General features: G+C 40.3%; 2 protein-coding genes across 3 annotated transcripts in view; both read right to left on the bottom strand.

Annotated features, from left to right (window-relative positions):
- The window catches only part of hcn2b (hyperpolarization activated cyclic nucleotide-gated potassium channel 2b), a 37,052-nt gene extending 33,486 nt beyond the window's left edge, over window positions 1-3,566 (bottom strand). The window contains exons 1-2 of the mRNA XM_078258183.1: window positions 2,734-3,566; window positions 1,060-1,483 (exon numbers count right to left, since the gene is read on the bottom strand). Of these exons, the coding sequence (XP_078114309.1) occupies window positions 1,060-1,483; window positions 2,734-3,566 (1,257 nt within the window). The remainder of the gene's footprint in view (window positions 1-1,059; window positions 1,484-2,733) is intronic.
- Window positions 3,567-5,491: 1,925 nt separating this feature from the next.
- On the bottom strand, window positions 5,492-25,035 carry bsg (basigin). 2 transcript variants are annotated; one of them, XM_078259268.1, is made up of 8 exons: window positions 24,808-25,035; window positions 15,973-16,141; window positions 10,066-10,154; window positions 9,377-9,513; window positions 8,844-9,120; window positions 6,883-6,895; window positions 6,719-6,791; window positions 5,492-6,558 (listed from the first exon to the last, which is right to left on the bottom strand). In XM_078259268.1, the coding sequence occupies exons 1-7, from the start codon at window positions 24,869-24,871 to the stop codon at window positions 6,731-6,733; spliced, it is 810 nt and encodes a 269-aa protein (XP_078115394.1). In that variant the 5' UTR covers window positions 24,872-25,035; the 3' UTR covers window positions 5,492-6,558; window positions 6,719-6,730. The 2 variants fall into 2 exon arrangements, with proteins under 2 accessions (XP_078115394.1, XP_078115392.1); XM_078259266.1 differs by having other exon boundaries at window positions 6,883-6,907.
- Window positions 25,036-25,067: the final 32 nt, after the last annotated feature.

The following is a 25,067-nucleotide window of genomic DNA, read 5'->3' on the forward strand; positions in this document are numbered from 1 at the left end:
AAAGCGGGGCATTTGACAGTTGAAAAATCAACTTGTCAGTGCCCTCTGGTGGAAAAACTATGTCATGGAGACACCATTTCTAAATGACCTCAGACCTACTTTGGCATTTCTGTACAGGGATTTCTTGTTAGTTATCGGCCAGTATATAATCCGATACTATATTTGTATTTCATTAAGCTAATATTGGCCAATATTTTGCATGTCCAATTAATCTGTCTAGATCCAGTATCTTTTAACCATTTTCTGTTTCACTATATTTTTTTCATTATTTTATGTAATAAAAAAAATGTTATTTTGTGAGATTTCAGTAAGAGATTTAACAAACCAGTATAACTTCACCATAACTAACGAATAGAGAACGACTATATTTTTGGCTGATACTGGCTTATCAAATGAATACAGATCTGACTGTATCATTTATGATATGCAAAGATAAAAATGCAAATAGACATTGCAGTATTTAATGTTTTAATGAGTGCATTCTTTTTGTATTAGTGACCCTCATTTTTCAAAATTAAAATATTTTCTGTATATTTTGGTTTCTATCGATGGTTATTAAATAGGCCTATAACATCTCATTCACAGTGTTTTTGCACTTACACATGTTGCTATTATCTTATGATAGACTGTTGCAGTAAATACATGTATTTTGACCCTATAAATATATGACACAACAATTTTTCAATAATAACATTTGATGCATTATCACCAAAAATGTCCGTTTTTTGGAATATCTGCCCATCGTCCCATATCAGTCAGGTTACATAGCTTTACCTATGGCTTAGATTAGCGTGGCAACTACCATAGCCTAAATATAACACACTATCTACAACAGTGGTGCTCATGCTGTGTTCTACCCTTGTGTATTTGCTTCTGTCCAAGTACCACAAGGCTACTACATGATCATTGTTATTATCATGTGTTGTAGGCCTGTATGCTCACTGTGTACCTAATTCAAACGAAAGAATAAAGATTAATTCTCCAACTCTTTCTCCCATGAGTGGTCAGAGTAACACCCAAACCCTTTCATTGGATCATACATGTTGAATCTCTGCCTACCTCCTCCCATTGGTGGATGTAACGGATGAGTCTGGACAGCCTCAGCAGCCGCAGCAGACTGAGGATCTTGGTGAAGCGGACAATGCGGAGCGCCCGGGCCGTTTTGTACACCTCCGAGTCCATCCCTCTCTCCACGATGAGGAAGATATAATCCACAGGTATGGAAGAGACGAAGTCCACCACGAACCAGCTCTTCAGGTACTTCTCCTTAATCTTCTTGGGATCGAGGATGATCTCGGTGTTGTCCTCGAACACGATGCCAGTCCTGAAGTTCAGCACCAGATCCATGAGGAAGAAGGTGTCAGAAACCACGTTGAAGATGATCCAGGGAATGGTGGTCTCGTCCTTAAAGAAGGTGATGCCCACGGGGATGATGATCAGGTTGCCCACCATGAACATCAGCATGGTGAAGTCCCAGTAGAACCTGACAGTGTAAAGCAGTGGGGCTAAGATGGTTAGAGACTGAGGGACTGCCCCCCATCCCCAACCCCCCTCTAAACACAGTGACAAATGGCCGATCTTTTACAAAATGCATTGTATCTTCTCCCTGTGAGGCAACCTATACCATATGACTCAAGACAGTGTCAGGACAAGGACAAGCAGAGAGACATGGATATAACAGGAAAGATAAGCTGGGTGCAGTTCATTCTAAATCAAGGAACAACTGACATGAAACACCCATAACAGTAAAGCTATACTGATGGAGGATGCCTCAGCAGTTATCACAGCAATTGTGCAGTTTGATATCTTTGAACTGCTGGTCAGACAAAAAACGTCACATTGGGCTTTAGGAAACAGCGCTTTTTCCCCCCACAATTTTCTGACATTTAGATGAGACCAATAAATAAATAAATTGAGCGAATAACTGGCAGATTCATCTACAGTATAATAAAAATAATCCTTAGTTGCGGCCCTGTTGTGTCCTCAGAAGGCATGCGTTACACAGCTGTCTGATCAGCGGAAAGTATACATGGGAGACTGCAAAGGAAAGTGTTGCTGAGTCACGAATGTTCCCTGACATAATCCCCGACAAAACCACTGAGTATTATATTAAATGATATTTTGGTAGCAAAATCTGAGTCACAGCCAGTTAAGAGCTCAAATAGTTGGCTTTATCTTCAGACTCTTTATCTTCAGACTGCTGCTGTTTTACACTTTGGAGAAGCTGTCCTTGGTGCTGAAACTCAATAATGGAACTTTTCCAACTTCAAGTCAAGTTCATCTTTGATACAAAACTCATGAAACAAAGCTTCTTTTTTTTTGAGGAAACGTTTGTGACAAATACATAGTCATATTGCACTCACCCATCATTCCTCATGATGGATCAGATTCTACCCTAAGTTTCAAGTCCCCCCCCAGATACATTTTTAAGCAAAATAAAAAATATAGGCGTAATATCTAATAAAAAAATGGAATTATGAATCTTTTTCTTTATTTATTTCCATCTTGGCTACAGCTAAAGTGTTGTCTATGGAGGATATTACCCAAGTGCCTTTATAAATAACTGAATAAACACCTGAATATTCTAAATATTATATCCTTAGTCTTTTCTCATAATAAAGTTTGATATGTAAAAACAGTGCCAGGCGGTGTGTTACTACCATATCTTTCATGCACCTCAATATAAGAGTATGTAGGCCACTGGTTATGAACATAACTTAATTTGACCCATACCTGAAGTCGCTGTATGGGTGGATAATCCAATTACCCGCTGACTTTACGCGCTCTTGTTCTTTCTCCACTGCCTTCTGGCTGCCAAACATGCGCAGGGAGAATTTGTTAACTCCGGGCTGAAGCATGGAACTAAACTGCCGCTGCATGTATGTCTGATTCCCCCTGGAGTCTTCATCATCCGGCACTATCTGAGAGCCATCCTCAGCTTTGGTAAATGTGACAGAATTTCTCGACTGCTGACTCGGAGTCTGTCCTTTACCAGCTGGGGCGTTGGAGAAGGAAACTCTGGAGTCTTTTTTCTCCATCGCTGCGGCGGTCTTGAACTCGGCGCCCGGCCCCTGTGTCAGGGACCCCGCTGAAGTGATAGGCTCTATCACTTCCATGCTTGCAGCCTGCCCCTTTCCGTCTTCAGCAGCTCCTACTCCATCTGTCTGCATCTCCTGCCTTGAGATGAGAGAGGAGAGGCTCCCTGAACTGGCCGGGTCCCTTCTACAATCTCCGTTTTTGTTGCATATCATACCGATGGCTCCCTCTGCTATCACGCCTGCCTCTGGAACTGTGTCCCCTCCAGTAGCATCCCTCCGGCACAACAGAGCGGAGGCCGTGCTGCCACTGGCACGGACAGGTGCGGAGTCCTCGTCTTGCAGGAGCCACAGCTCATTGATGTTGGAGTTTTTACGCGCAATGGACGCGGCTCCGCCTCCTGGCGTAAATCTCTTCATCTTGGTTCCCCCGCTGCTCAGATGATCAGCGCGTCCGGACAAACTGGTTACTTGAGGTGGTCGAGGCTGCTGGAATTTGGGCTCCTCATCGCCGTCCTCCGCCTCGTCCATCACAGGCAGAACAGACACAAGACAGACACTCCCCGTACCTTGAACCTGGTGAGACTGGGCGGCGGCGGAGAAAGGAGAGTGGAGTTCAAAGCAGCAGCAGCCCTCTGCTTTCCACACACGCCACTTTAGGATAACAGCGTTGCTATGGCTGCACCCTGGCTGCTGTTATTTTGTTTGTGTGTGTGTGCGTGTGTGTGTGTGTGTGTGTGTGTGTGTGTGTGTGTGGGGAGAGACGACAGCATTACCTTTAGGCTGCAACTGCCTACATTTAAATTATATTGAAGAAACTATGTGAACTGAAGAAGCTGGCAGTTACAAAACTCCATTCATCTAATAAATAAACATGTATTTATTATGAAATACATAGCCAAGCCCACCTGATGGGAGCAAGGGCAAAGGCGACAGATGATACTCAAAAGAAACCACCAAGTTCTTCATGGTTTGTCATCCACAGTTGATTCTCAGGTAGACCATCAGCTAGGGCTGGGCAATATATCAATATTATATCGATATCTTGATATGAAACTAGATATCATCTAATAAGTGTTGGATCTCGTAATATGGTAAATGTCTTTTCCTGGTTTTAAAGACTGCTTTACAGTAAAGTGATGTCATTTTCTGAACTTACCAGATTGTTCTAGCTGTTCGATTATTTGCCTTTAACCACTAAGGTTATTATATCCACATTACTGATGATTATTTATCAACAATCTAATTGTGAAAATATTTTGTGAAGGCACCATTAGTCAAACCTACAATATATCCGCAATATCGACATCGAGGTTATTTGGTCAAGAATATCATATCTGATTTTCTTCATATCGCTCAGCCCTACCGTCAGCCAATAACCTATACGGCCATGGTTAGATGATGACCCATAATACTACATGTAGGATTTCCTCACTATAAGGTTGATTGTCTGCCAATATGGACGGGGGTCTCCAATTCTTGGTTAAATGGCTCCACCTTGTGGAGGAATATACACACTGCACTTAAGCTTCCCGAGCATCCATTAGCTTGTTCTACCCATGGACTCGGCCTACGTCCACTCGTACATAGCCTGATGCATTTGACACCGTACACCACCAATTCAGGACCCTAGCAGCATATCAGCGCCTTAACAGACATTTTTGCTGCAGTCTTTTAACTATTCTACTGCAGCTTAACACATTCCAATGGGGCAATCATTTAGGCTTTCATAAACCCAAGATAAATCTAGTTCTTAAGATAACCCTCTTCTATACAGTAAGGAAGCACAAAAGATAAGACGGTCACAGTTTTGTTGATAAAAGGGGGTTACAAACCATGCTCTCGTTTAGCTTTTATGGAGTGTGTTGAAACAGGAATATGTGCAAGGTAAAGTCAATAAGAAAGCATGTTTGGGGCCATTTTTGTAAAACATTAAGATATTTTAAAACTTAAAAAAAATGGATTTTAACATGTTTAAGCTCTGCACACATAGCTGCAGTGTTCTTAGCTTTTTTTGCACCGCTTGTGTATTAATGCTGGTAGACATTTCAGTAAGGTAGGGGTTGAGAAACAAATGTTCTTGTGAATCACTTTGTACGCTTGTTTAGGCATGCAACAGTCTATAGAAATAAAGCTATTCATAGATTTTCAACCTCAGATCCTTCAGGTCTTTGACAGCGACAGACTAAAAAGGTGAAAGGCACTTGGATGTCTGGCTTGATAACATGCTTTAAGATTTCGTCTCAAAACACGTTCAACTTGTAGCAACATTTTTTTGTTAGAGTTCTTCTTCCTTTATGCACGGACATCATTTGTTAGCAGGACAGTGATTCCTACCAACAATGGTTTCGGCCTTCTGTGCAGCCATTTGGTCCTCCTTGTACACAGTACTTCTTGACCTGCTATTCTAAGTCAACCTTTGAGTTGAGGAAAAGTTAAGCAAGCAAACAAACAGGTAAAATCAAATAGCTTTATTCAGTTTGTGAAAGGTGTAAAACTGGTGGTGTTCCATGTACTTGGATGGTACAACAATTTACACAACTCTGGCTAAGTCTTTCTGTGTAACTGAAACATCGAATCACAACACTAATCAGGTTAAATGGAACACATGGCTTCTGAAGATCTACACAGTGAAGGGAACAGAGACCGACGGTCCAACAATTGCACACAAATGTCTCAGATCACATTGAGTGAGAAAGAAAAACATCTTATTAAACGGTTAATCACCTGTACTAAATTAAAACAGCAGTACGTAGTTCAAGTTGCAATCAACAGAAGCAACAGATGTTGCATATTATGCACTTGGTCCTTTACAATATACTTTTTACTCTGGATGTGACATTGGCAACAAAAACATTGGTAATTAAAACCTTGGTTTAAAATATGTTAACAGGAAAAGGAAATAAAAGCTTGATTTAAAAAAAAAAAAAAGACAATTTTAATTTTGAAGTGTCACATTTGCACACAAAAGTGTAGTGGTGCTTGTAAGTATAAAACTCTGGTAAGGGAGGATGGCGGTGGTGTGGGGACAGGTCAAACACACTCCAGTAGTGGCTAAAAGAATGGTAGTTATGCATCAGGACCAAAAATGTTTCAGAAGCTCCGAACAGAACTTGTGCTGCTTTACAAGTCACCATCCCAGATTGGAGAATATGAAAGCAAAGACTGACAACTGTGAGGTCAGTGTATCAGGAAGCATCAGCATGAAAAGAAAACCACAAACGTGCCATTCCTCACACAAACTGTCTAATGATTTTACATTGAACACACACACTTTGCTATTAAATGCATGCAATATTTGCCCTGCGGCCTCAAGCAGAAAATTACTTCACACTATGTTCTGTGGCTGCACAATGTGGAGAAGCATATAGAAGGAAAAAAAAAAAAAAAAAAGATTTGAGGAAATCATTCAGTTTCTTAAAACATTTAACACCCAAGCACAAAAAGTAATTTAAAATTGCTGGGTGCACAGTATAATGTGCCACACAACGGCTGAATCCTGGACCGCCATCTGGATGTCCATCTAGAATAGAAAAAAGTCGCACGAATGAAGAATTAAAGTTGTTTTGAAACATTTGTCTTCTATTCAGATTCCCAAAAAAAAAAAAAAAAAGTGGTTTCTCGTCTTTTTACCGTTTGAGTAGAGGAAGTTAAATTTCAAGAAGAACTTAAGTTTCACGCACCTCTTTCAGCTTCTAATTAGAATTCCTTTGCCTCACATTCTTGTCTTTGTGATTTGCATTAGAATTGGTCTTCCTGAAAAACATAGTGGAAACATGAGTTCTGTAAAAATCAAAAACAGACTCTTAAGTGACAATCAAGATATGGAGCTGCTAACGATACTTACAGAGGAGCAGCTCCTGAGTCGTCATCTGGACAGCAGCAAACGATCAATGAAGGAGGCCAAACAAAAAAACAGAAGTCAGTTGATAGCAGGAGGTTGCATGTCTGTTACTGGTTTCAGCACCACATGCCACCCATCCTCCCCCCACAGATGACGGTAGAAAATGTTAGAAAGCAACATCCTCTGCAACATGATTCCAACTAGGTTATAATCAAATACCGACTGAATATGAGTTCAAGCATGCCCACCCGTTTCTGACAATGAATGACAAAGCTAAATCCTTAGCACATCATTTATCCAGCAATTCCCCACACACACAATCATTGTTTGTGTTCTATAAAAGACACATTACTGAATGTCACTTAACAGACTACTGTATTGTCTCTTTAGTAAATCTTCAGTAAGATTTAAACATTGCCATTTATGAATATCTTCATACATTGTCCAGAAGTCACCCCTTAACATCAGGCTCATGCAATACAAGCAAAGGACACCAAAGACCTAGTGGCTGTATTAAGATAACAAGAAGAAGGAAACCTCTTTAAAAACAGGCAGAGCCAACTTACACCCTGGCATGTATAGTGGCAGTATTCACAAAGTGAGGCTCTCTCTGCTGCCAAATGGTCAATGAGACAAATGGGAATGATGTACTAACCTTGAGAAGAGGGTTGCCTATCATTTATCATGCATTAAGTACAAGATGCAGAAGGCATGCAGACAGAATGCTGAAACCTCACTTTTCAACCTGTTCCAAGTTCATGTCAAACCATTACATGTCTCATTTGGCTCTTTCATTGGCTCAAACACGTGACTTTTAAAAAGGACCAGAAGAAAGTACAGAGAAAATATTTTCAGCTTGCTCCGATTGCAGGGCCAGTGAAAGAGTGACCAAATCTTTGAGCGCATTCCTCTTAGAAGGGGCGACCAGGAAAGCAGTTCATTCAGACTCCCACAGCTTTCTCCACGCGGTCATTTCACCTCAACCACTTCAGTCTGACATGCAGTTTTGTCCACTTACCAAAATGCAAAATCAGCAGCGAACAGAGAAGTAAAATTGTAAATAATAAAAATAATTTCTATCAAAGAGCGTTAATACAAAAGGCGGAAGCTAACTTACTGATCTGTATTTGAAAATAATAATAATGACAATAAGGGTTCATATTAAATGCATGCAACTACAGTCTATACATTCCCACCTTAAGAGCAATGTCTTCAACTTGCCACTGAGGGGCAGTAAATCTTCTCAACTCAGTTTAGTAAACGAGGCCTACAGTTTGATGCATTTTTGTCCTGTTGGAAGACTTCAAAATGTTCTTTTAGCCCCACATTATGACAGAGGATACAGAGTGCAGGTTGGGATATGGCCGTAGCTAACTTCAAAAAACGTACAGTTCGGTAGCTAACTATTCATCACATGAGGGTATTTTTCTTCTACCAAAACTTGTGCAATTAATAAAACGGCAAAATGCCCAGTACGTTTTGGAATTCACCGACGGCTGTGGCCAATTGACAAAATTCTCAGCTCCAAGTAGCTGTTCAGACCAAAAACAGCAGTCTTGCTTCAGGTATCGGTGAGAAGATTAAAAACTACCTAGGAGGCCCAATAACAGCATCAAGGGCACTTTATAGCACTATAGGACAAGACAACAGCCGTAAGTTATCACAGCTCTAAATCACTTCATCCCGTTTGGAGTTTTGCGAGGTGAAACAGTAAGTAAGTCATGTGACCTTGCACTGGCAAATGACAGTCTTGTTGGATGATCAACGTATTTGCCATTGACTCGCCTTCCCCCCCCCTCTTTTTGTTGTTGTTGCTGCTGCTCAAACCCCCTGACACTGTCAACACAGTGGTCTCATTGAAATGAATGACAAGGCAGTGTTTTATCCACAGTGCTAATGCCGGTCTGAACACTACCTAAAAATGTATGGAACATGTAGTGGTGGAGGCAGCACGGCGTACGTACCGTCAGTGATCTCATCAGGCTTTCTCCTCTTCTCATAGATGAAGATGATGGTCACCAGGATGATGACCTCGGCCACAATGCCAAGGAAGGGCCAGAGAGCAGCCAAGCGACTGCGGACACGCAGGTGGATCCTGTCACTGGCTGTGCCAAGTTCATTGGTTCCAGAGCAGACGTAGTCGCCAATGTCTTCTTTGATGCTCAGGTCCTCAATGACCAGCGTGGTCTTGTTAGGGGTGCTCTTTATCTCGTATTTCATGCTAGTGCCGTTGATGATGGGCTGAAGGTCATTTTTAAGCAACAAGTTAGTTATACAAATAGATATACCAATAGCAAGACAGGTGTGACCATTCTGCCTTATTTCATTTAACAACTGAAGTACTGGACATACATTTGTAACTTGCAATTGCAAGATTTAAAAAAAGGTGACTTAACTGTTAAGTCACCTAATTGTTAAGTTTAAGTTGGTTTAAAACTGTAGATCAAAAACATCCTGAATCATTTTAAGAGAAATTACGAGCTTGAGAAACACATACGATTTGGGCACCATCTTGCTCTTTGAACCAGGTCCAGTCAGTAGGCAATGGGTAGCCATTGCTCACACAGACTAGCACCCCTTTGTCCTTCTCGTTGCCATGCTCAGAGTGCTTGTAGGCAGCAACATGGGGAAGAGCTACAGCAAAAAGAGAAACACATATTCAAATTAGAATATGAAAGTTTGTATATTTAAATATGTATGTATAATGTATATCCTATAAGAATTCAAAACCAAGAAGCGATTGGAATGTTTCCAGAGCTACCTTCATAATAATAAAATATTGTTTTGAATCCCATGATCGATTCCCATTTTTTTCTGTTTAAATTCATTATTGAACTGCCACCCTCTCGATTGTTCCCCTATCTGCTGCATGTGCGGACGACACCTTAAATGGTGAACTGCACAACAGCACAGAGAGAGAGAGAGATGATGGACGACCAGGACAGCCAAAGCGACACCTAATATATTAGCAGGTCTTACTGTTAATAAAAACAAAGATCACAAAAATTGCTGCTTTTGAAATTAAATTAAATACTATATATAAGGTTACCCCTTTTTTATAACTATAAAAACACAACATTTGCAACCCATGTAAGTTAAAACCCCAATGTAAACATGGACATGAACTTAACATTAAAACGACCAATGAATGAAACTTTTATCTGCGATATTCATTCATTAACTTACTTTTGACTTCAATTGTCTGCTTCACCTCTGGATTGGTCAGGAACACACATTCGTACTTTCCACCAGAAGTGTGGGTGATTCTCTCCAAACTATGGAAAGAAAAAGAAATGAAGGATTTAAGACCTCTTTGCAACACTCATTAATGGAACTTGAAAGGCATTTTTCTCTGCTGACCTAGCGACCTAGCATATAGCAGGTGGTGACTTTTAACCAACTCCGCTGAAGCCACTTCAATGACAGCGATTAGTTTTCCACTTAGCCAAGTAGAAAATTCACAATAGAACCGTTTATGCACAAAAGCCAGGGGTAAAAATAATGCTGCTTGTCCATGCAACAAATATTTCAATTTTTCCCCTGGTAATCACAATCCCACTTGTGTTTGTCCCATACAGTTCTGCCTTCTCTCTAATGGGGAATTAAGGTCAGGGCAAGTGAGCACACTGCCAGGAGTGCTTATCCCCGCTACCAAGACTACCGGCAAAGCTGCATGACTGCACGGTCCATCTCTCTGCTAATCAAGAGCAGTGAACGCCTGAATGGTGCCCCAAGCTTTGCTGCTAATGGAGGAAAGGAGAATAGTGAGAGGGGGAGGGACGACAGACAAGCAGAAGACAAAGTGCAAGGGAGAGAATATTCGAGGATAAAGATAGACTGTAGTAACAGAGCCAGAAAGGGACAGCATAAGAAACAGAGTGAAGCACTAGACCAGGGGTGCCAAACTCATAGGCCACATACCCCTAATTTGATCTCGTTAGAAAAGTTATGCTTAGAATGGTTCTTGCTTCAATTCCTTTTTAAACCATTTGCATCCAATCTGCTGTTTTAGTATTTCTGTTACTCATGAAAGCTGGGTGACCTTGCAAAGAGCACAGGATGTATCCTGCGGGCAGAGCACATGTAGGAGATGCCAGGCCTGACGTGCACATGGAGGAGATGCTGGGCATGACAAGCGATAAGAAAAGCTACTGATTGCATGAACCTTCTATGAACCGAATAGCTAACTTGACTCCCAACTCCTTTAAAAAGATTCTGTTGTGAACAAATCTCAAGTCACTTTCTGTACTATGCTGCGAGTGCTGTGAAACTGACTCTACTTGCAAGTAAAAACGAACTTTTGAGAACAACTTCAGTGATTCTTGTCTATTCCTTGATAAATAATTATACTAACAGATCTGAAGTGGGCCAGACCAGTAAACCACTCCAATAAGATCAGAAACTTGATCTGCCACAGAGTTAATTGTCAGCTTGATGTCGGCAAACGCAAGTTACTTCTGCTACGACAGCCTTCTAAGGCCATTGTAGGGGGGAAAAAATAATGTTACGGACCCGGGAGAGCGGGGTAATATTCTGAGAAAAATAAAAAAAATTGTTTTAAGATTAAAGTCGGAAATTTACGGAAAAACAACTTTGATCTCTCTGAGATTAAACTGGTAAATTTGGAATTGGAATGAACTACTTCTCTGCAATTTTCACACTTTAAAAAGTCATCCAGTAGGCCCGATTGGACCCACTGGCAGGCTGGTTCTGTCCTACGGGCCCGTATGTTTGACACCCTCGGACCAGAGCAAGACATGCAATGCATTTATACACACACACATATATATATATATATATATATACATATATATATACACACATATATATACATATATATATACACACATATATATACACATATATATACACATATATATACACACACATATACATATATATACATATATATATACATATGTGTGTATTATTGATATATATATATATATATATATATATATATATATATATATATATATATATATATATATATATATATATATATATATATATATATATATATATATATATATACATACATATACATATACACAGACATATACATACATACACACAACCAACCAAGGTTATTATAGTTTTGCATTTTTCATTAGTTTTTATTTTTCCCTTTCGTTTTGACTTTTCAAATTCAGTTTAAAATTAGTTTTTAAAGCGGGTTTGCTAGTTTAGGAAAATGCGTAGTTTTAGTTTAGTTTTTATTAGTTTGTTTTTGTTCGGTTTGTTTTTTTTAAAATATGGGTTATTTGTCGGAGGCAATATTCAAAACGGTCAGAAAAAAAGTTGTGTAATAACTCAACAAAAACATCATACAATTTTAGAAATAAGTATTCAACAATAACACCAGTACATAAAAAGTACATATGATGAACAGTCTACACAAGACACAGCATTAAGTGCAAAATGTTTTAGTAAAGTGTGTCCGGAAAAAATAGCTAACAGACTAAAGAAGACATACATCAACAGGTGTTTTGAACTTTGGTTTGAGTAAAGTTGTAAACTTTTTGAAGTCCATCAACTCACAGTTGTGTAGCTAGACATCCCAGTATCAGTACACATATTAACCCAGGCTTCCTCACGCTTTTAGTGTTCATGCGTATTTACTAACCAGCAGCTATCGGGTCGCCGGTAAAAGCCCTCCTATAGTGTTCTCTGTCCTGCGGTTGTGTTCGTCATGCTGCCTGGCCCTGTACCCATACATCAGCTTCTGTTTCGGGGGAAGGGGGCTTTGCGTTCTCCTTGCCCTGTCACTGTTTGTTAAGGTAAGCTGGGTTAGCCTCCTTGTGTGCGCTTCTCAAAATGTACTTTCAAAATTCGTGGGATTTTTCCCTGTAATAAATTGTCCACATAATTTACCACCTTCCACTGCGAGGCACTCGCTTTTATCTTACAGAGTCATAATCGAATAGGACTCGGCCGCTTTATTTCTTCCTACTTTCGGTACCGCCATGATGCCAGGCGATGGGCATGGACTGTGTTGCGTTCAATTTGACGTGGAATGTCGGAATTTCTGGGTTCCCAGTCGGAAACTATATGTCTATGGCATAGATTGAATAAAACAGGTCTATGGTCGGAAATGTCAACTCTGAAAGATATAACGTTATTTGCTCTGTGAAAGACATTGACGAAAACTAAGGACATTTACTAGATAATTTTATTTTAGTTAGTTTTGCAAACAGACATTACAGTTTTAGTTTAGTCATTTTTTTGTAATAACTCGTTTTATTTTTTTATTTCAGTTAACGACAATGTTTTTTTTCCCCCCATGTAGTTTTCGTTAACGATTATAATCTTGGGTAGGACAGCTCTCACAAAGTTCAGGGCTCACCCTCAGCCAATGGCAAAGCGCCTTTGAGTCACGCGTTTCACTCGTCGAGCGAGCGCGGTAGTTTGGAAATGAACCAAATGGATATTGATGAAAACCCAGGTACTACTGACGAGAATCAGCCAACCACTCGCACAAACTGAACTTGTTCCGAAAAAAGGCACGCATTCGGTGGTGTGGAAGTATTTTGCATTCAAGCAAGACGACGAGGGTCAACCTGATGTGATTTGCAAGGCATGCTTTGCCCTCGTTGCAGCACCGCAAGGCAACACCACAAATCTTTACCAGCACCTCAAACGTCACCACAAAGTGCAATATGATGAAGCCATGCAAGGCAAGAGGTCCGAAAGACGTTTCAATTAGCTCATTTAGAGCCATGTTCAGGTCCAAATTCAGCACAGTGCGTTACACTTCTATTTTTGGGAATGGTCAGTTGAATGTTAATTCTATAAAAAGGCAAGCAGTTAAAGAGTGTGCTAAGAAATCATTCCGTTTTTGATACTGTACTTAAATTGGCAATTGACAAACCATCTCTCTAGAGATGGAAGCTGTAGCATGTTGATTGACATGTTTTAATTATGTAAAGAGATGTTCAAGAAGTTTAGAGACCCTCTATCAGGGCCAAATTTTTTTCAATGTGTTATGTCACTATTTTGGTAGCCTACAGTACTTAAATGGCCAGTATGTACTTTATTTTCTTTATTCATTGAAGCCTTTGTTTACAAGCTTGTGGTGACGCACAATGGGCTATAGGTGCCAAAAAATTGTCTGTCTGGTACTGCCAATTTGTTTTGTTATGGTTCGTGTGTGCAATAAACATTACACTTTGTTATAATAAAAAAAAAAATTATATATATAAAAAAAAAAAATTCTCTAATGAGATACTTCAAAATGCACATAAAAATACGTTGATGGAAACCCCACTAATGTCTGTGTGGGAGTGACAGGTTGCCTGAAAGGCAACCATATTCCAGTTTGTGTGTTTGAACCGGTCATTCAGCACAGAGTCTGTCCCATCAGGTCACACTTTTGTCCTCACTGTGGATTTCACACGTTGGATGAGTGGTGAATACTTAGTAGAGATGGCCCAATACCTTTTTTTGCCTCCCGATACCTGAACTTGCGTATCAGCCGATACAGAGTACCGATCCGATACCAGTGCGTCATATATTTTATTATGTTTTAACAACTGTATACTATCCCTGTATGGATGTGATATTATTTATCTTTGTTGTCGGTCTGGCTCAGGTTAAACTCTTTGTGAAACATGAACAAACACAAACAACGAATGCCACAGAACTCTTACCGGAACATCTTTAATACTTATGGGAGAGAAAGAGAGAGAGGTGATCCGATTGTCCTATGCAGGGAAGGGGCGCAGCTTTGTAAGCTTCAGCTAGGTTGGAATAAACATGGTCCAGTGTCTTGTTTCCTCTAGTGTGACTATTATAGCCACGGTTCATCACATCCCCAACCAGCACCGTCAGACACCGCCTACCAAGAGCCTGGGTCTGCCGAGGTTTCTCCCTAAAAAGGAAGTTTTTCCTCGCCACTGACGCACTAAATGCTTGCTCTTGGGGGAATTACTAGAATTGTTGGGGCTTTGTAAACTATAGAGTGTGGTCTAGACCTACTCGATCTGTAAAGTGTCTCGAGATAACTCGTTATGATTTGATACTATAAATAAAATGTAATTGGAAGGAAACATGTTGATGAAATCTGGGGAGTATTGTCTTTAGATTGGAGTGGTTAAAGTCACCAGCAACAATAAAGGCAGCCTCAGGATGGGTTGTCTGCAGTTTGCTAACGGCTGCATGTAGTTCTTTCATTGCAAGCTTAGCATTAGCATCCGGTGGTGTGTATACAGCAGTAACTATAACTGATGGGAGTTCTCTTGGGAGATAACAAGGTCTGCATTTAACCAGGAGAAACTCCACATTAGGTGAGCAGTGACTCTCAGTGCTGCACACACCTCTGCCCCTGGTCTTACCGGAGCCATCTGCAGTCCTGTCTGCACGGTGAATGTGACGTCCTGCTAACTCAATAGCATTGTCGGAAAACAGCTATTTAACCATGTCTCTGTAAAGATCATGACATTTGAGTCCATAATCCGTTTACTGTTGGTGATGCAGAGTCGGAGTTCGTCCATTTTATTCGCCAGAGACCGGACATTAGCAAGGAAAATGCTGGGTAAAGGGAGCGGATGCAGTGTTAGCTTTAGCTTAGCTCATAGCCCTCCGCGCTTACCCTGCTTTTGTTTACGGTCTCGACGCTGTCCGCAAGCACTTCCGCCCGGCCGGGAAGAGTGAGTAGCCTCCGTTGTTCTGGAGAAGTTGGAGATTGACGATAAAACTTTTGAAGTTGTGTAATCCAATGTCCAAGAGCTCCTGTCTGCTGTAGGATGTTAAAGCAGCACTGCCCTGAATGAACAGTCCAGTGAGGAGCAGATAAAACACCGCTAATTTGCCAAATCTGGAGAGACATTGAGCCTTGCGTTGTTCACGCCCCGCCATCTTGGTATTATTTTAGGCTGAGAAATGGCTAAATGTCTAAATAATCCGTACCACATCTGAAAGTGTCAAAAGCCAGCTAGGCTTGCCATTTTCTTGTATGGTTCATTTACTCAGTACTGCTAATCAAGGTTGTGCAAAACAAACGGGACTCTCAGGGGAAAAAAGCAATTCTTCTGCTTTAGTAACTGCAGGGAAGATCTGCCCATATGGCCCACTTGGGTAGATGTAGCTACTTACCGGAGGACTGTGTATGGAGTGGCAGCAACAGACTTGGAAGTTTCAATGAGTTTGCCATTGTGCGTCCAGTGGGAGCCCTTGATGGGAAGGGTGAACTCTGTCAAGTTGCAGCTAAGGACGGCTGAGGTCTGGTTGGTGACTTCAGAAGGTTCAGTAATGATGTTTGGGTCTTAAGGTAAACAGAGAGGGAAAAATAAATTATTCATCATCCTTTTCTAAAATGTCAGCTTTGCAGGTTGAGACACCAATGGTGCCCTACAAAGGCAAAACCCAGCAACTACATATTTGTTTAAAATTGAGTTTTAACCTGTATCAGACTTTCTGACATCCGTTTTGCTATATAAAAAGATATTATGCCATAGAAATGTGTTAATCCCTTTTTAGATTTGCAGTAACTGACCTAAAAACCAAGCCAAAACGCAGTATTTGCACTTTGGTGTGTAGTTACTGCACTCTGCCTTTGTAGGACCGAATTACTTGTCTTAGTACCCTTATACTTCATTACTGCCGTTAAGATATTGCCTTGAAATGTATCATTATTACTGGCTGCATCGTTTTTAAGATAGTTTTAATTTACATTTTGGCTCTGAACACTCAACAGTTGTCTTTACAGAAATTAATGATATGATACAAAAGTTAATAGGGTAAACCGTACATGACAGCCCTATGCACACACTCATTGATGAGTAAAGAAATAAACGGGAGGCGGCCGGAGCTAATCGTGGGCCTTGGCCACTAAACAAATGCCGCCACTTTCAAAGTTTACAGACAGCCTCAAGACGGTTATGAGGCTCCCTTTTGGCATTGGTTTAAATCTGAAATATTGGCCACGTGTAATATAGATTACAATTTTATTGAGATGACAATTGTTGAGTGTGAAATGGTCAAGCGGAAATCAAAAAACAATTACCAACTAATTCCATGGCAAAATCCTTCAACTTACCTAGTTTGAGAAGGAAAACAAATCCATTCTCACAAATTAAACAAAGAAAAGTTCTGAACAAAAGCACAGACCTTTCTAAGAAAGAGGGAAAGAGATCCCCATAATGGGGCGATCTGTCCCACCAACAGTAGAATGGAGGGAAGAATAGGAATTACTGGAAATCTAGTGGATACAGTAGTACAACAAGGTCATGGGGAAAAGATCTTCGAATACAAGCAGAAGAGGCAACAACAGGGGGATGAAATATTATTGGCAGTATCACTGCCAATCGCTTGATAAAATGTCAAAAATTACATAATTTTGCTTCAACTGGGTGAAGAAACGGACCAATTCTTCAAAAGTGACAAAAGATAATACTGACCACAAGGCAGAAAGATACCCCATGGCTGAGAATCTATTTTAATAATTAAGTTACCATCTTCTGTCAGCCTACAGTTCAGTAGGCCGTAAGTCACAGGAATGGTCTACAAACAAACAAAAGGAGCATTGCTAATGTTAGTATCATTTAGGGAAACAGGTAACACCTAATTTGAAGGGGTGTGCATACCTGTCATGAACATGGAGTCTTTATAAACATTTATGACCGTTATGTTATGACGGTCATCAAGTGTCATTTAGTACTTTGACACCTTTAACACAATGTTAGCATCGTTAGAGATGTTTGTGTTATGCAAGTGTGGCGACCTCGCCCTGGCCGTCCTTTGCACGCCTTCAGGTACCGAGCTCTCGAGTACAGATATGTCAGTAATTTCGAGTATACGAATAATTCCCTTGATGTCAAGTAAAGTGGAACCATTTGGACTTTACATTTAGATGTCATAAATGTCTGTGACTAGAATGAGTCAATATTCACATTTTAGGGCGCCATTACTTGGTCAGCCATTTTTTTTCTATATTGTCCAAATTGTAATTCAAATTTGTGAAATACTATTATAGGAGAACTTGCTGCCATAGCCACGGTAGTGGATGTAGTAGCAGGCTACGACACTTAATGACAACAGTCATAACCATTCATAAAACTCCATGTTCTTATGACAGTTTCTTATTCACAGCCCTTTAAATAAAGTGTTAAGGGAAAATGCTACCAAAGTAAATATCTACCAAGAAGCAGTACTAATCCAAAAATCTGACACCCCTTTTGTTTTAAATTACTGATATGCAATAATTTTGCTGGAAGAGCCATTTGCAAATTTCCAACCTTATGACCAGTATTATATCTAAGAAAACAGTGGAACATAAGCCTTGAAACAGGAGGGGTGGGGGGGGGGGGAAGGCATCAGATTGAAGACATTTTCTGTGTCAGGTAAACAGGACAAGGGAGCAGCCCAGCCACGCTTTACGACCAGGCTTCAGATTCAACTACAGGACAACTTTGGAGCTTTTGAGGAGAGGGAGAGCGTATACTGGGTGAAGCAGGATGGAGAGGGTATTGGACCGGGAAGCATGGGAGTTGAGTGTAACTGGAGCTGAATGTCCAGGACTTCACTAATGAGGAGATGACAGCCAAGCTACTTTGACCGGAGTCTCCTCATGCTTCTTCAGCCACTCACTTTCGATGACAATAAGGTTTGCCTGCGAGCGGATCCACTTGATTTTTGGCGTCTTCTTCAGTTCATTGCGGTCAGGGTCGTTGGAAGCGCGGCACTCATACGTGCCCGAGTCATTGAAGGTGAGGCTTGTGAGGTGAATGGTGCTAGTGGCGTGCGCTATATATGTGGCATTTATTTGCACACGGTCATCCCGTGCCCCGTCAGAGAGCTGGGTGAAGGTCTCGTTGGGCTCTTCACCCTCTATAAACCACCACTGCACCTCAGGGATGGGGTTCCCTATCACCTCACAATGCAGCTCTGCGCTGTCACTGATCAGCTTCATCTGAGACAGGGGAGACTTGATAAAGCCCGCTGAGCACCGTTTACAGTCCGCCCAGCAAACAGAGATTTCAAGAATGTTTTGAATGTGTTGGGTTCAAAAGCAAGCCAGGTGATTTCATGGATTGGTGATAAAAAGGCCGTGATGGAAGAAAGACAAGCAAATAGGAAAAAAGAAAGAAAAAGAAAGAGTTAAAACACAAATGAAATGAAAATATGAAAGTATGCATATAGAAAATAGATCAGAGCAACATTTTCACCAAATTATTTTGGGAAATATTTATTCCTGGTACTCTGACCCATCTAGACGAAAATAAAATCATAAAAAAAAAAAGTCAATAAGGGACGACCCGAGCAGATCTGAGAGGGCAGCAAGCTTCATGAAGGCTATAATGTTTCATGCATTTCTAATATTTTGCCCATTTATATCACTAAGTACATTTACATGCACACCAATATTCCACTATTATTCCAAATATGACAATATTCCGAAACATATTCCGCTATTATTCGGGTTTTAGAGGCATTGTTTGGACATGTACACAGCGCATTCGGGATATGCGTCTCAATCAGGGCTTTCACCGCAGGTTTATGGTCAGCTCTGTGCGTTGCTATGGTTTCTGTAGACAAACCAACCAGCCAACAGTTCTCAGGGCTGGAGACCCGATAAGGAGAAACACAGCTACTTTTAAACATTGTCAAAGACTTGGATATCAGCAGGTTTTTGGATATGCGCAAACATCGCTACGCCGACCTTTTCAAGAAGCTGGTTGAAGGAATGAAAGAGGGACGCTGTGTTCTCACGGTCCAACAAGTCCGCCACCGCTGGTAAACTCTGAAGAAGAAAAAAATCCTGTTTTGCACGGCTACATGTAAACGGGAATATTAGTGGAATACTCCCTTTCATTAGCCATGTAAACAGCTTAGTCAGAATATCGTCATTTTCAGAATTAGGGCAAAAAACGGTATATTATGAGCATGTAAACGTACTGAATGAGAGTAAACTATTAGGTTTGAATGATCCTCTGTGTTACGCTGAATCTGTCAATGGTGGACTTGTATGTCAATTTTCCATTTACCACACGAAGAGCCTTTATATGAGTGTTTGTTCCATTTAAAGTCTGTAAAGACCTTGTATTAGCAATTACTCAATAATGAATATTAGCAAAACATCTTGATAAAGACATCCCTAAAAAGGCAGTTAAAGCAAAAGATAAAGAAAAAAACAAAACATCAAAAGCATCCAATAGCAATGAATGGAACAGAACATGAAGAGAAGAGCAGATGAGCTTGAAATGAAAAACAATTTCACGTAATAAAAATAAAAAAACAAAAACATGAAAGCCTAAGGACATGCAAGCAGATTTTTCTCTGGTGTGCCTCGTGTCACCCGACAGTGGTTGGCAGGGTGTTAATCTAGGCTAACACAGCCTATTTTTCACAACATTCTGCCAATGATTTCATGCATGCTACATGACATCAATGGAGGATCAATGTAGCTACGTGGAAAATCAACGGTCAATACCCACCGGGTGATGCATTCACATGGGAATAACATTACAAAAAAAATATATGTTTTTGCTGTTGCACAATTGACTGTACCAAGCAGATTTAGAAAAGAATATATGCATTGTTTTGGATAAAGTGTGCTGGTCAGTTTGATTAGGCTGTTAAATCCTGCTTGAGTGTGTAGGGGTGCCTGTGTCTGGACCCTTATTTTCTGCCTACAGTTCATTAAGGCTCACAAACCACTGAGTGACCATTATGTCTCATACAAACTCCCTTTCTGATGGATTTACTTCTTTAGGTATTTGTTTCCTCCCCTGCTCTCCACATTCACAGCAGGCAGGGGAACTTGTTTGGCCATTCAGTGGTGGCCAGGGCGGGGGGAGGATTATACACCAAGGTGGGTCCAGCGAAGAATAACATTCTCACACTACAGGCCAAAGCACGGCCAGCTTGTTTCCCTCCTATCCGAAAAATCCTAAAACTAACAAAGCCGGGGCTGGGCTCAGGGTATACCTAGTACCAAAAAGAAAATAACACAAACGAATATCGAGTTCTAACTGTAAACTCGCTTCTTTTTTTCTTTTAAAAAAAAACATGCACATCCTTTTTCTACATTCCCTGATGAAAATATACTTAATTTTGTGTTGGAGAAGTTACATCTCCAAAACACAATCAAAACTGTCAGCAGATATTAATTAGTGACAAAACTAAATAAGCAGACTTGTGAATGTGTACATGACAGCCCTTGTGAACAACATGTATATGACGCAACCTTTCTAGCTTAGTGGCTTCCACCACCGCCGCCAACAGGTCACCTTCGTAGCACATGCTGAATGGAAGTTCAAAATTAAATATAGTCCTGACCGTGAATAGATGTCAAGCACATGGATCTTGACAGTGTCATTTACTGCCTTTAGCCCTCTGCCCTTTAACACGAGAACTAACTAACTCTTTCAGAGAACAACTTCCATAGTTGAAATTCATGTTATTGTTTACATATGGTCAACAACAAGCTAAATGCCTGAACAATGTAGTGCTGCAACTAGCCATTATTTTCATTGTCGATTGATCTGTACCTTATTTTCTCGATTAGTTGTTTGGTCTATGAAATGTCAGGAAATGGTGAAAAATGCCGATCAGTGTTTTCCAAAGCCCCAGGTGATGGCCTCAAATGTCTTTTTGTCCACAACTCAAAAGATATTCAGTTTACTGTCATAGAGAAGTGAAGAAACTAGAAAACACATTTCAGAAACAGGAATCTGAGAATTAATGCCATAAAAAAAATTAAAAAAAAGGGACTCAAATCAATTATAAAAATAGTTGCCGATTAATAATTAAACAGTTAACAACTGATTAATCTTTGCAGCTCTAGAACAATGTACAACAAAGCCTGTAAATCTATAATTTTACAATACAGGATATACAGATTCAATATTGAATGTTATACAGAGATAACATAAAATGTGTTAAGCACAAAAAAGTAGAGAGGAGCAAATAAACCCAAACTAAGGGGATCCATGCTCTATCTTCTTAGAGAATTCATTTTTCCATTCAACCAGCTAGGTGAATAAATCAGCTTGAAAAAAAAGGTGTTTACTGAGCCTTTTGAAAAGACAAAGGGTATACGCAAAATACTAAAACATGTAATCATCAGGCCTCTTTTAACACTTCAGTAAAAGTATAGTGACATGTTCAACAGGAAGAGCTAGTACAATGTAACGTCCTTTCCAATAGAAGATGGATGCCAATGGTTCTTACATGATGACATGCATGGAAACAGACACACTGTTTAAAGAGGCCATTTCAAGCTTTCATTGCAGCCCTATATTTTTTGGTAAACAGTCACTGTTTGGAAATACACAAATTCCGAGGAGGGGGCAAAAATAATTGTCACTTTCAGCCCACATAAATCCATTGGATGTGACCGGTCTATGTAAAGTGCACTTATCAAGTAGCCCACTGTCACCACTGTAAGAAAATGTCAACTCCCACCCCGTACACACAACTGCTTAGACTGCAGGCTTTTTATTATTATTATTATTATTATTATAATAATAAAGAAGATAAAGAAAATTGAAATGAGCAGGCTTAGCAGCTGGGATCTCAAAATGGTGGTCAATCACAAAAAAATAGTTTGTATCCATCCCCCCATTCATTACCAGATTACTGGGATTAAAAAACCAGTACTTAAATGTGACAAAAACTGACTTTGTTCACACAAAAGTAGCCTTACCAACCCACCTACCTCATAACACCCACTTTTCATGCCAAAGTTAAGCTAGAGAAGATGCTGAACCTCTACTCCTGATCTACTCCAGAGCAGTTATTACCAAAGCAGGAAATAGAGTGGCATGAGGGCTCCTTTTATTTTGTTTGACGCACATGCACACCACATCCACAAACAAACTGTCTGGTTGCTGCTATTGACTCTTTGCAATTTCAACGTCACCTGGTTTTGCCCATGCTTTAGGAAACCATGCTAAATAACGGACGCATTTTACTTTCAAAGCCCATAGTTTCACAACATATTATGTCAGGTCACGTACTTGCCCATCTCTCTCAACTGCCTTGTGATGACAAAACACAGAGAGGAAAATGACTCAGGTTGGATATTTCTAAAGCGTACTGAAATGAGTAACTCTTTCAGTGGTATAACTCAATAGAGAAGAAAGCTCAAAGCAATTTCCACATTATTCAATGCAAGTACGTAAAAGGCATTGTCATGAAAACACACAAGACATCAAAATCCTGGCATCAACCAGTCCTCTTCTTATACATTTAGTGTAATGTGTTGACTATCCCTATACTTTAAGACTGAGAAGCTCATTTGAATGATCTTTCTTAGACAAGTATATGGTAGCTTTATTATAAAAAAAAAAAAATTAAAAAAAACACCACCATTGGTATTGCTCACTCAGACAAAATAGGCAATTATCCCTATTTGCTCCCACCTACTTCCTAGGGGCATTTAAGTTTGTTTTGTTTTTCCCCCTACACAAGTCTTCACTAAAAATAATGCCTGTCCTTATTTGAGTTATTTGCCGTAAAAACTGTCACCCCAATGCTGACACATATGTCAAGTGACACATCCAACAGATTACTGACAGCGTTCTGCAAGGCCCTACAAAGAGTTGTTTGTTTGGCTGAACACACAATAAGCAGTGTGCTACCCTGCTGCCTAAAGGACATTTACACCAGGCATTGCAAGAAAAAGGCTAGGAGAATCATTGAAAGATCCAAACCACCTGGGTAACAGCCTTTTCTCCCCGTTTAGGTCGGTAAGAAGGTACCTTATACACCAGGCCAGCACTGAGAGGCTCAGGAGGAGCTTCTACACTCAGGACACTAGCTAGGTTCCCAAATGAGGACACTGCCTGAAACTGCCCCCACTCCACCGACCATCATAAACATTATTGTCACCGTTTTTAAATGCATACATTGTAGCAACTGACATTACATTCCACTGAAATGTTTGCGTTCACTTGACAAATACATCGATGCATTATTGTTATGATCACTGTAACCAAGCAAAGAGCTGTGTATGAATGAAATATAGCTCTTTATCGAGTAACATTAATCAATGGCGACCCAGGTCGATCAACTGGTAGGGAGCAGAAGGGCTAGTTGCAGGTCATTTAATGACCATCAATACGACGAGGCCCTCAAACCTTTAATATCAAACGTACTGCAACAGAAAATGGAGGAAGGCTCAAAATATTGTATTGTGGCATGTGATACGCATCACGGCGTTTTGGCCTACTGGCTCAAAAGTCAACTAGGTAGCTAATGATCGCCTAACCAGAACAAGCCACCAACTAGCTATGCTAACGTTTAGTGGGGGGAGAGGTCAATTCTAACGTTAACGTTACAAGCCAGGGCTCCATTTCCTAAAAGGCTGTGCGGCCTAGATTTACCAAAAGACTAATATTTCACGCTTTAACGTTATCTGAAAGCGAAGACGGCAGTTAACGTTAATTACTAGCTAACGGATAGCAACCCTTTGTAACGTTATTAACCTTTTCTATGGTTACGCAACTAACGTTACGAGGTCACAAAAACAAACGTTTCTGAACCACCATACCTCTGAAATTAACGATTTTTTAAAAAAACTCGTGACCGATTACATTCGCTTACGATTGGCAAATATATAAACCCCTTCAGTGAAACTGAGACACACGGGGAAAAAAAGATAACGTTCCGTTAACAACCTGGTTAATGTCGTTTAGCTAACTGCTGTTACAAAACCGCCGGTTAATCGTTCGAAAGGATTTTGCAAATGTAAATTTTCAATGTGTGTCGCTAGCAGTAACACAGCAGCTAACGCTAATATGTGATTGTTTCTTACTAACTCTGGATTCATTTTGTAATAACGGTAGCTGCAAAAATATATTCGACATAAAAAACAACTGTCATAACTCTAGCAAAGCAGGAATCGGAATAAACATTTGTAATGTTCGTAGTCAGGGCAAAGTCTAGCTACATATTCAACCAACATGGCTGACACACAATTCTTACCTGTGGACGCATTGGCTCGCAAACAGCTCAAAAGCAGGGCACTGACAGCCCACAGCAACTTCATTGTTAAAAATTTAGTATTTACTAAATCGTCGAATAAAGGCAATGTTACTTAAGACGGGCTGAATCTTCTGCTTCTTTCTTCTGAACTTCCAGCTAGATTTAACGTTTCAGTCGCGGCGATGTAGATGGTCGTCTTCGAGTTGCACCTCACGTACACCCTGATCATCACGTAAATATGACGTGTTGTTTAGAGGCGT

This window comes from Sander vitreus, chromosome 9 (assembly GCF_031162955.1).
Source record: "Sander vitreus isolate 19-12246 chromosome 9, sanVit1, whole genome shotgun sequence".
Taxonomy (NCBI): Eukaryota; Metazoa; Chordata; class Actinopteri; order Perciformes; family Percidae; genus Sander; species Sander vitreus.

What these genes read in the sequence shown, in the direction of transcription:
- bsg (XM_078259266.1), bottom strand. Translation starts at nt 24,871, where the DNA reads ATGAAGTTGCTGTGGGCTGTCAGTGCCCTGCTTTTGAGCTGTTTGCGA. An exon ending in GCGAGCCAATGCGTCCACAG is followed by an intron (nt 16,142 to 24,807) that starts GTAAGAATTGTG and finishes GTTTACCTTAAG; the next exon opens with ACCCAAACATCATTACTGAA. An exon ending in GACTCAGGAGCTGCTCCTCT is followed by an intron (nt 6,792 to 6,882) that starts GTAAGTATCGTT and finishes TATGTTTTTCAG; the next exon opens with GAAGACCAATTCTAATGCAA.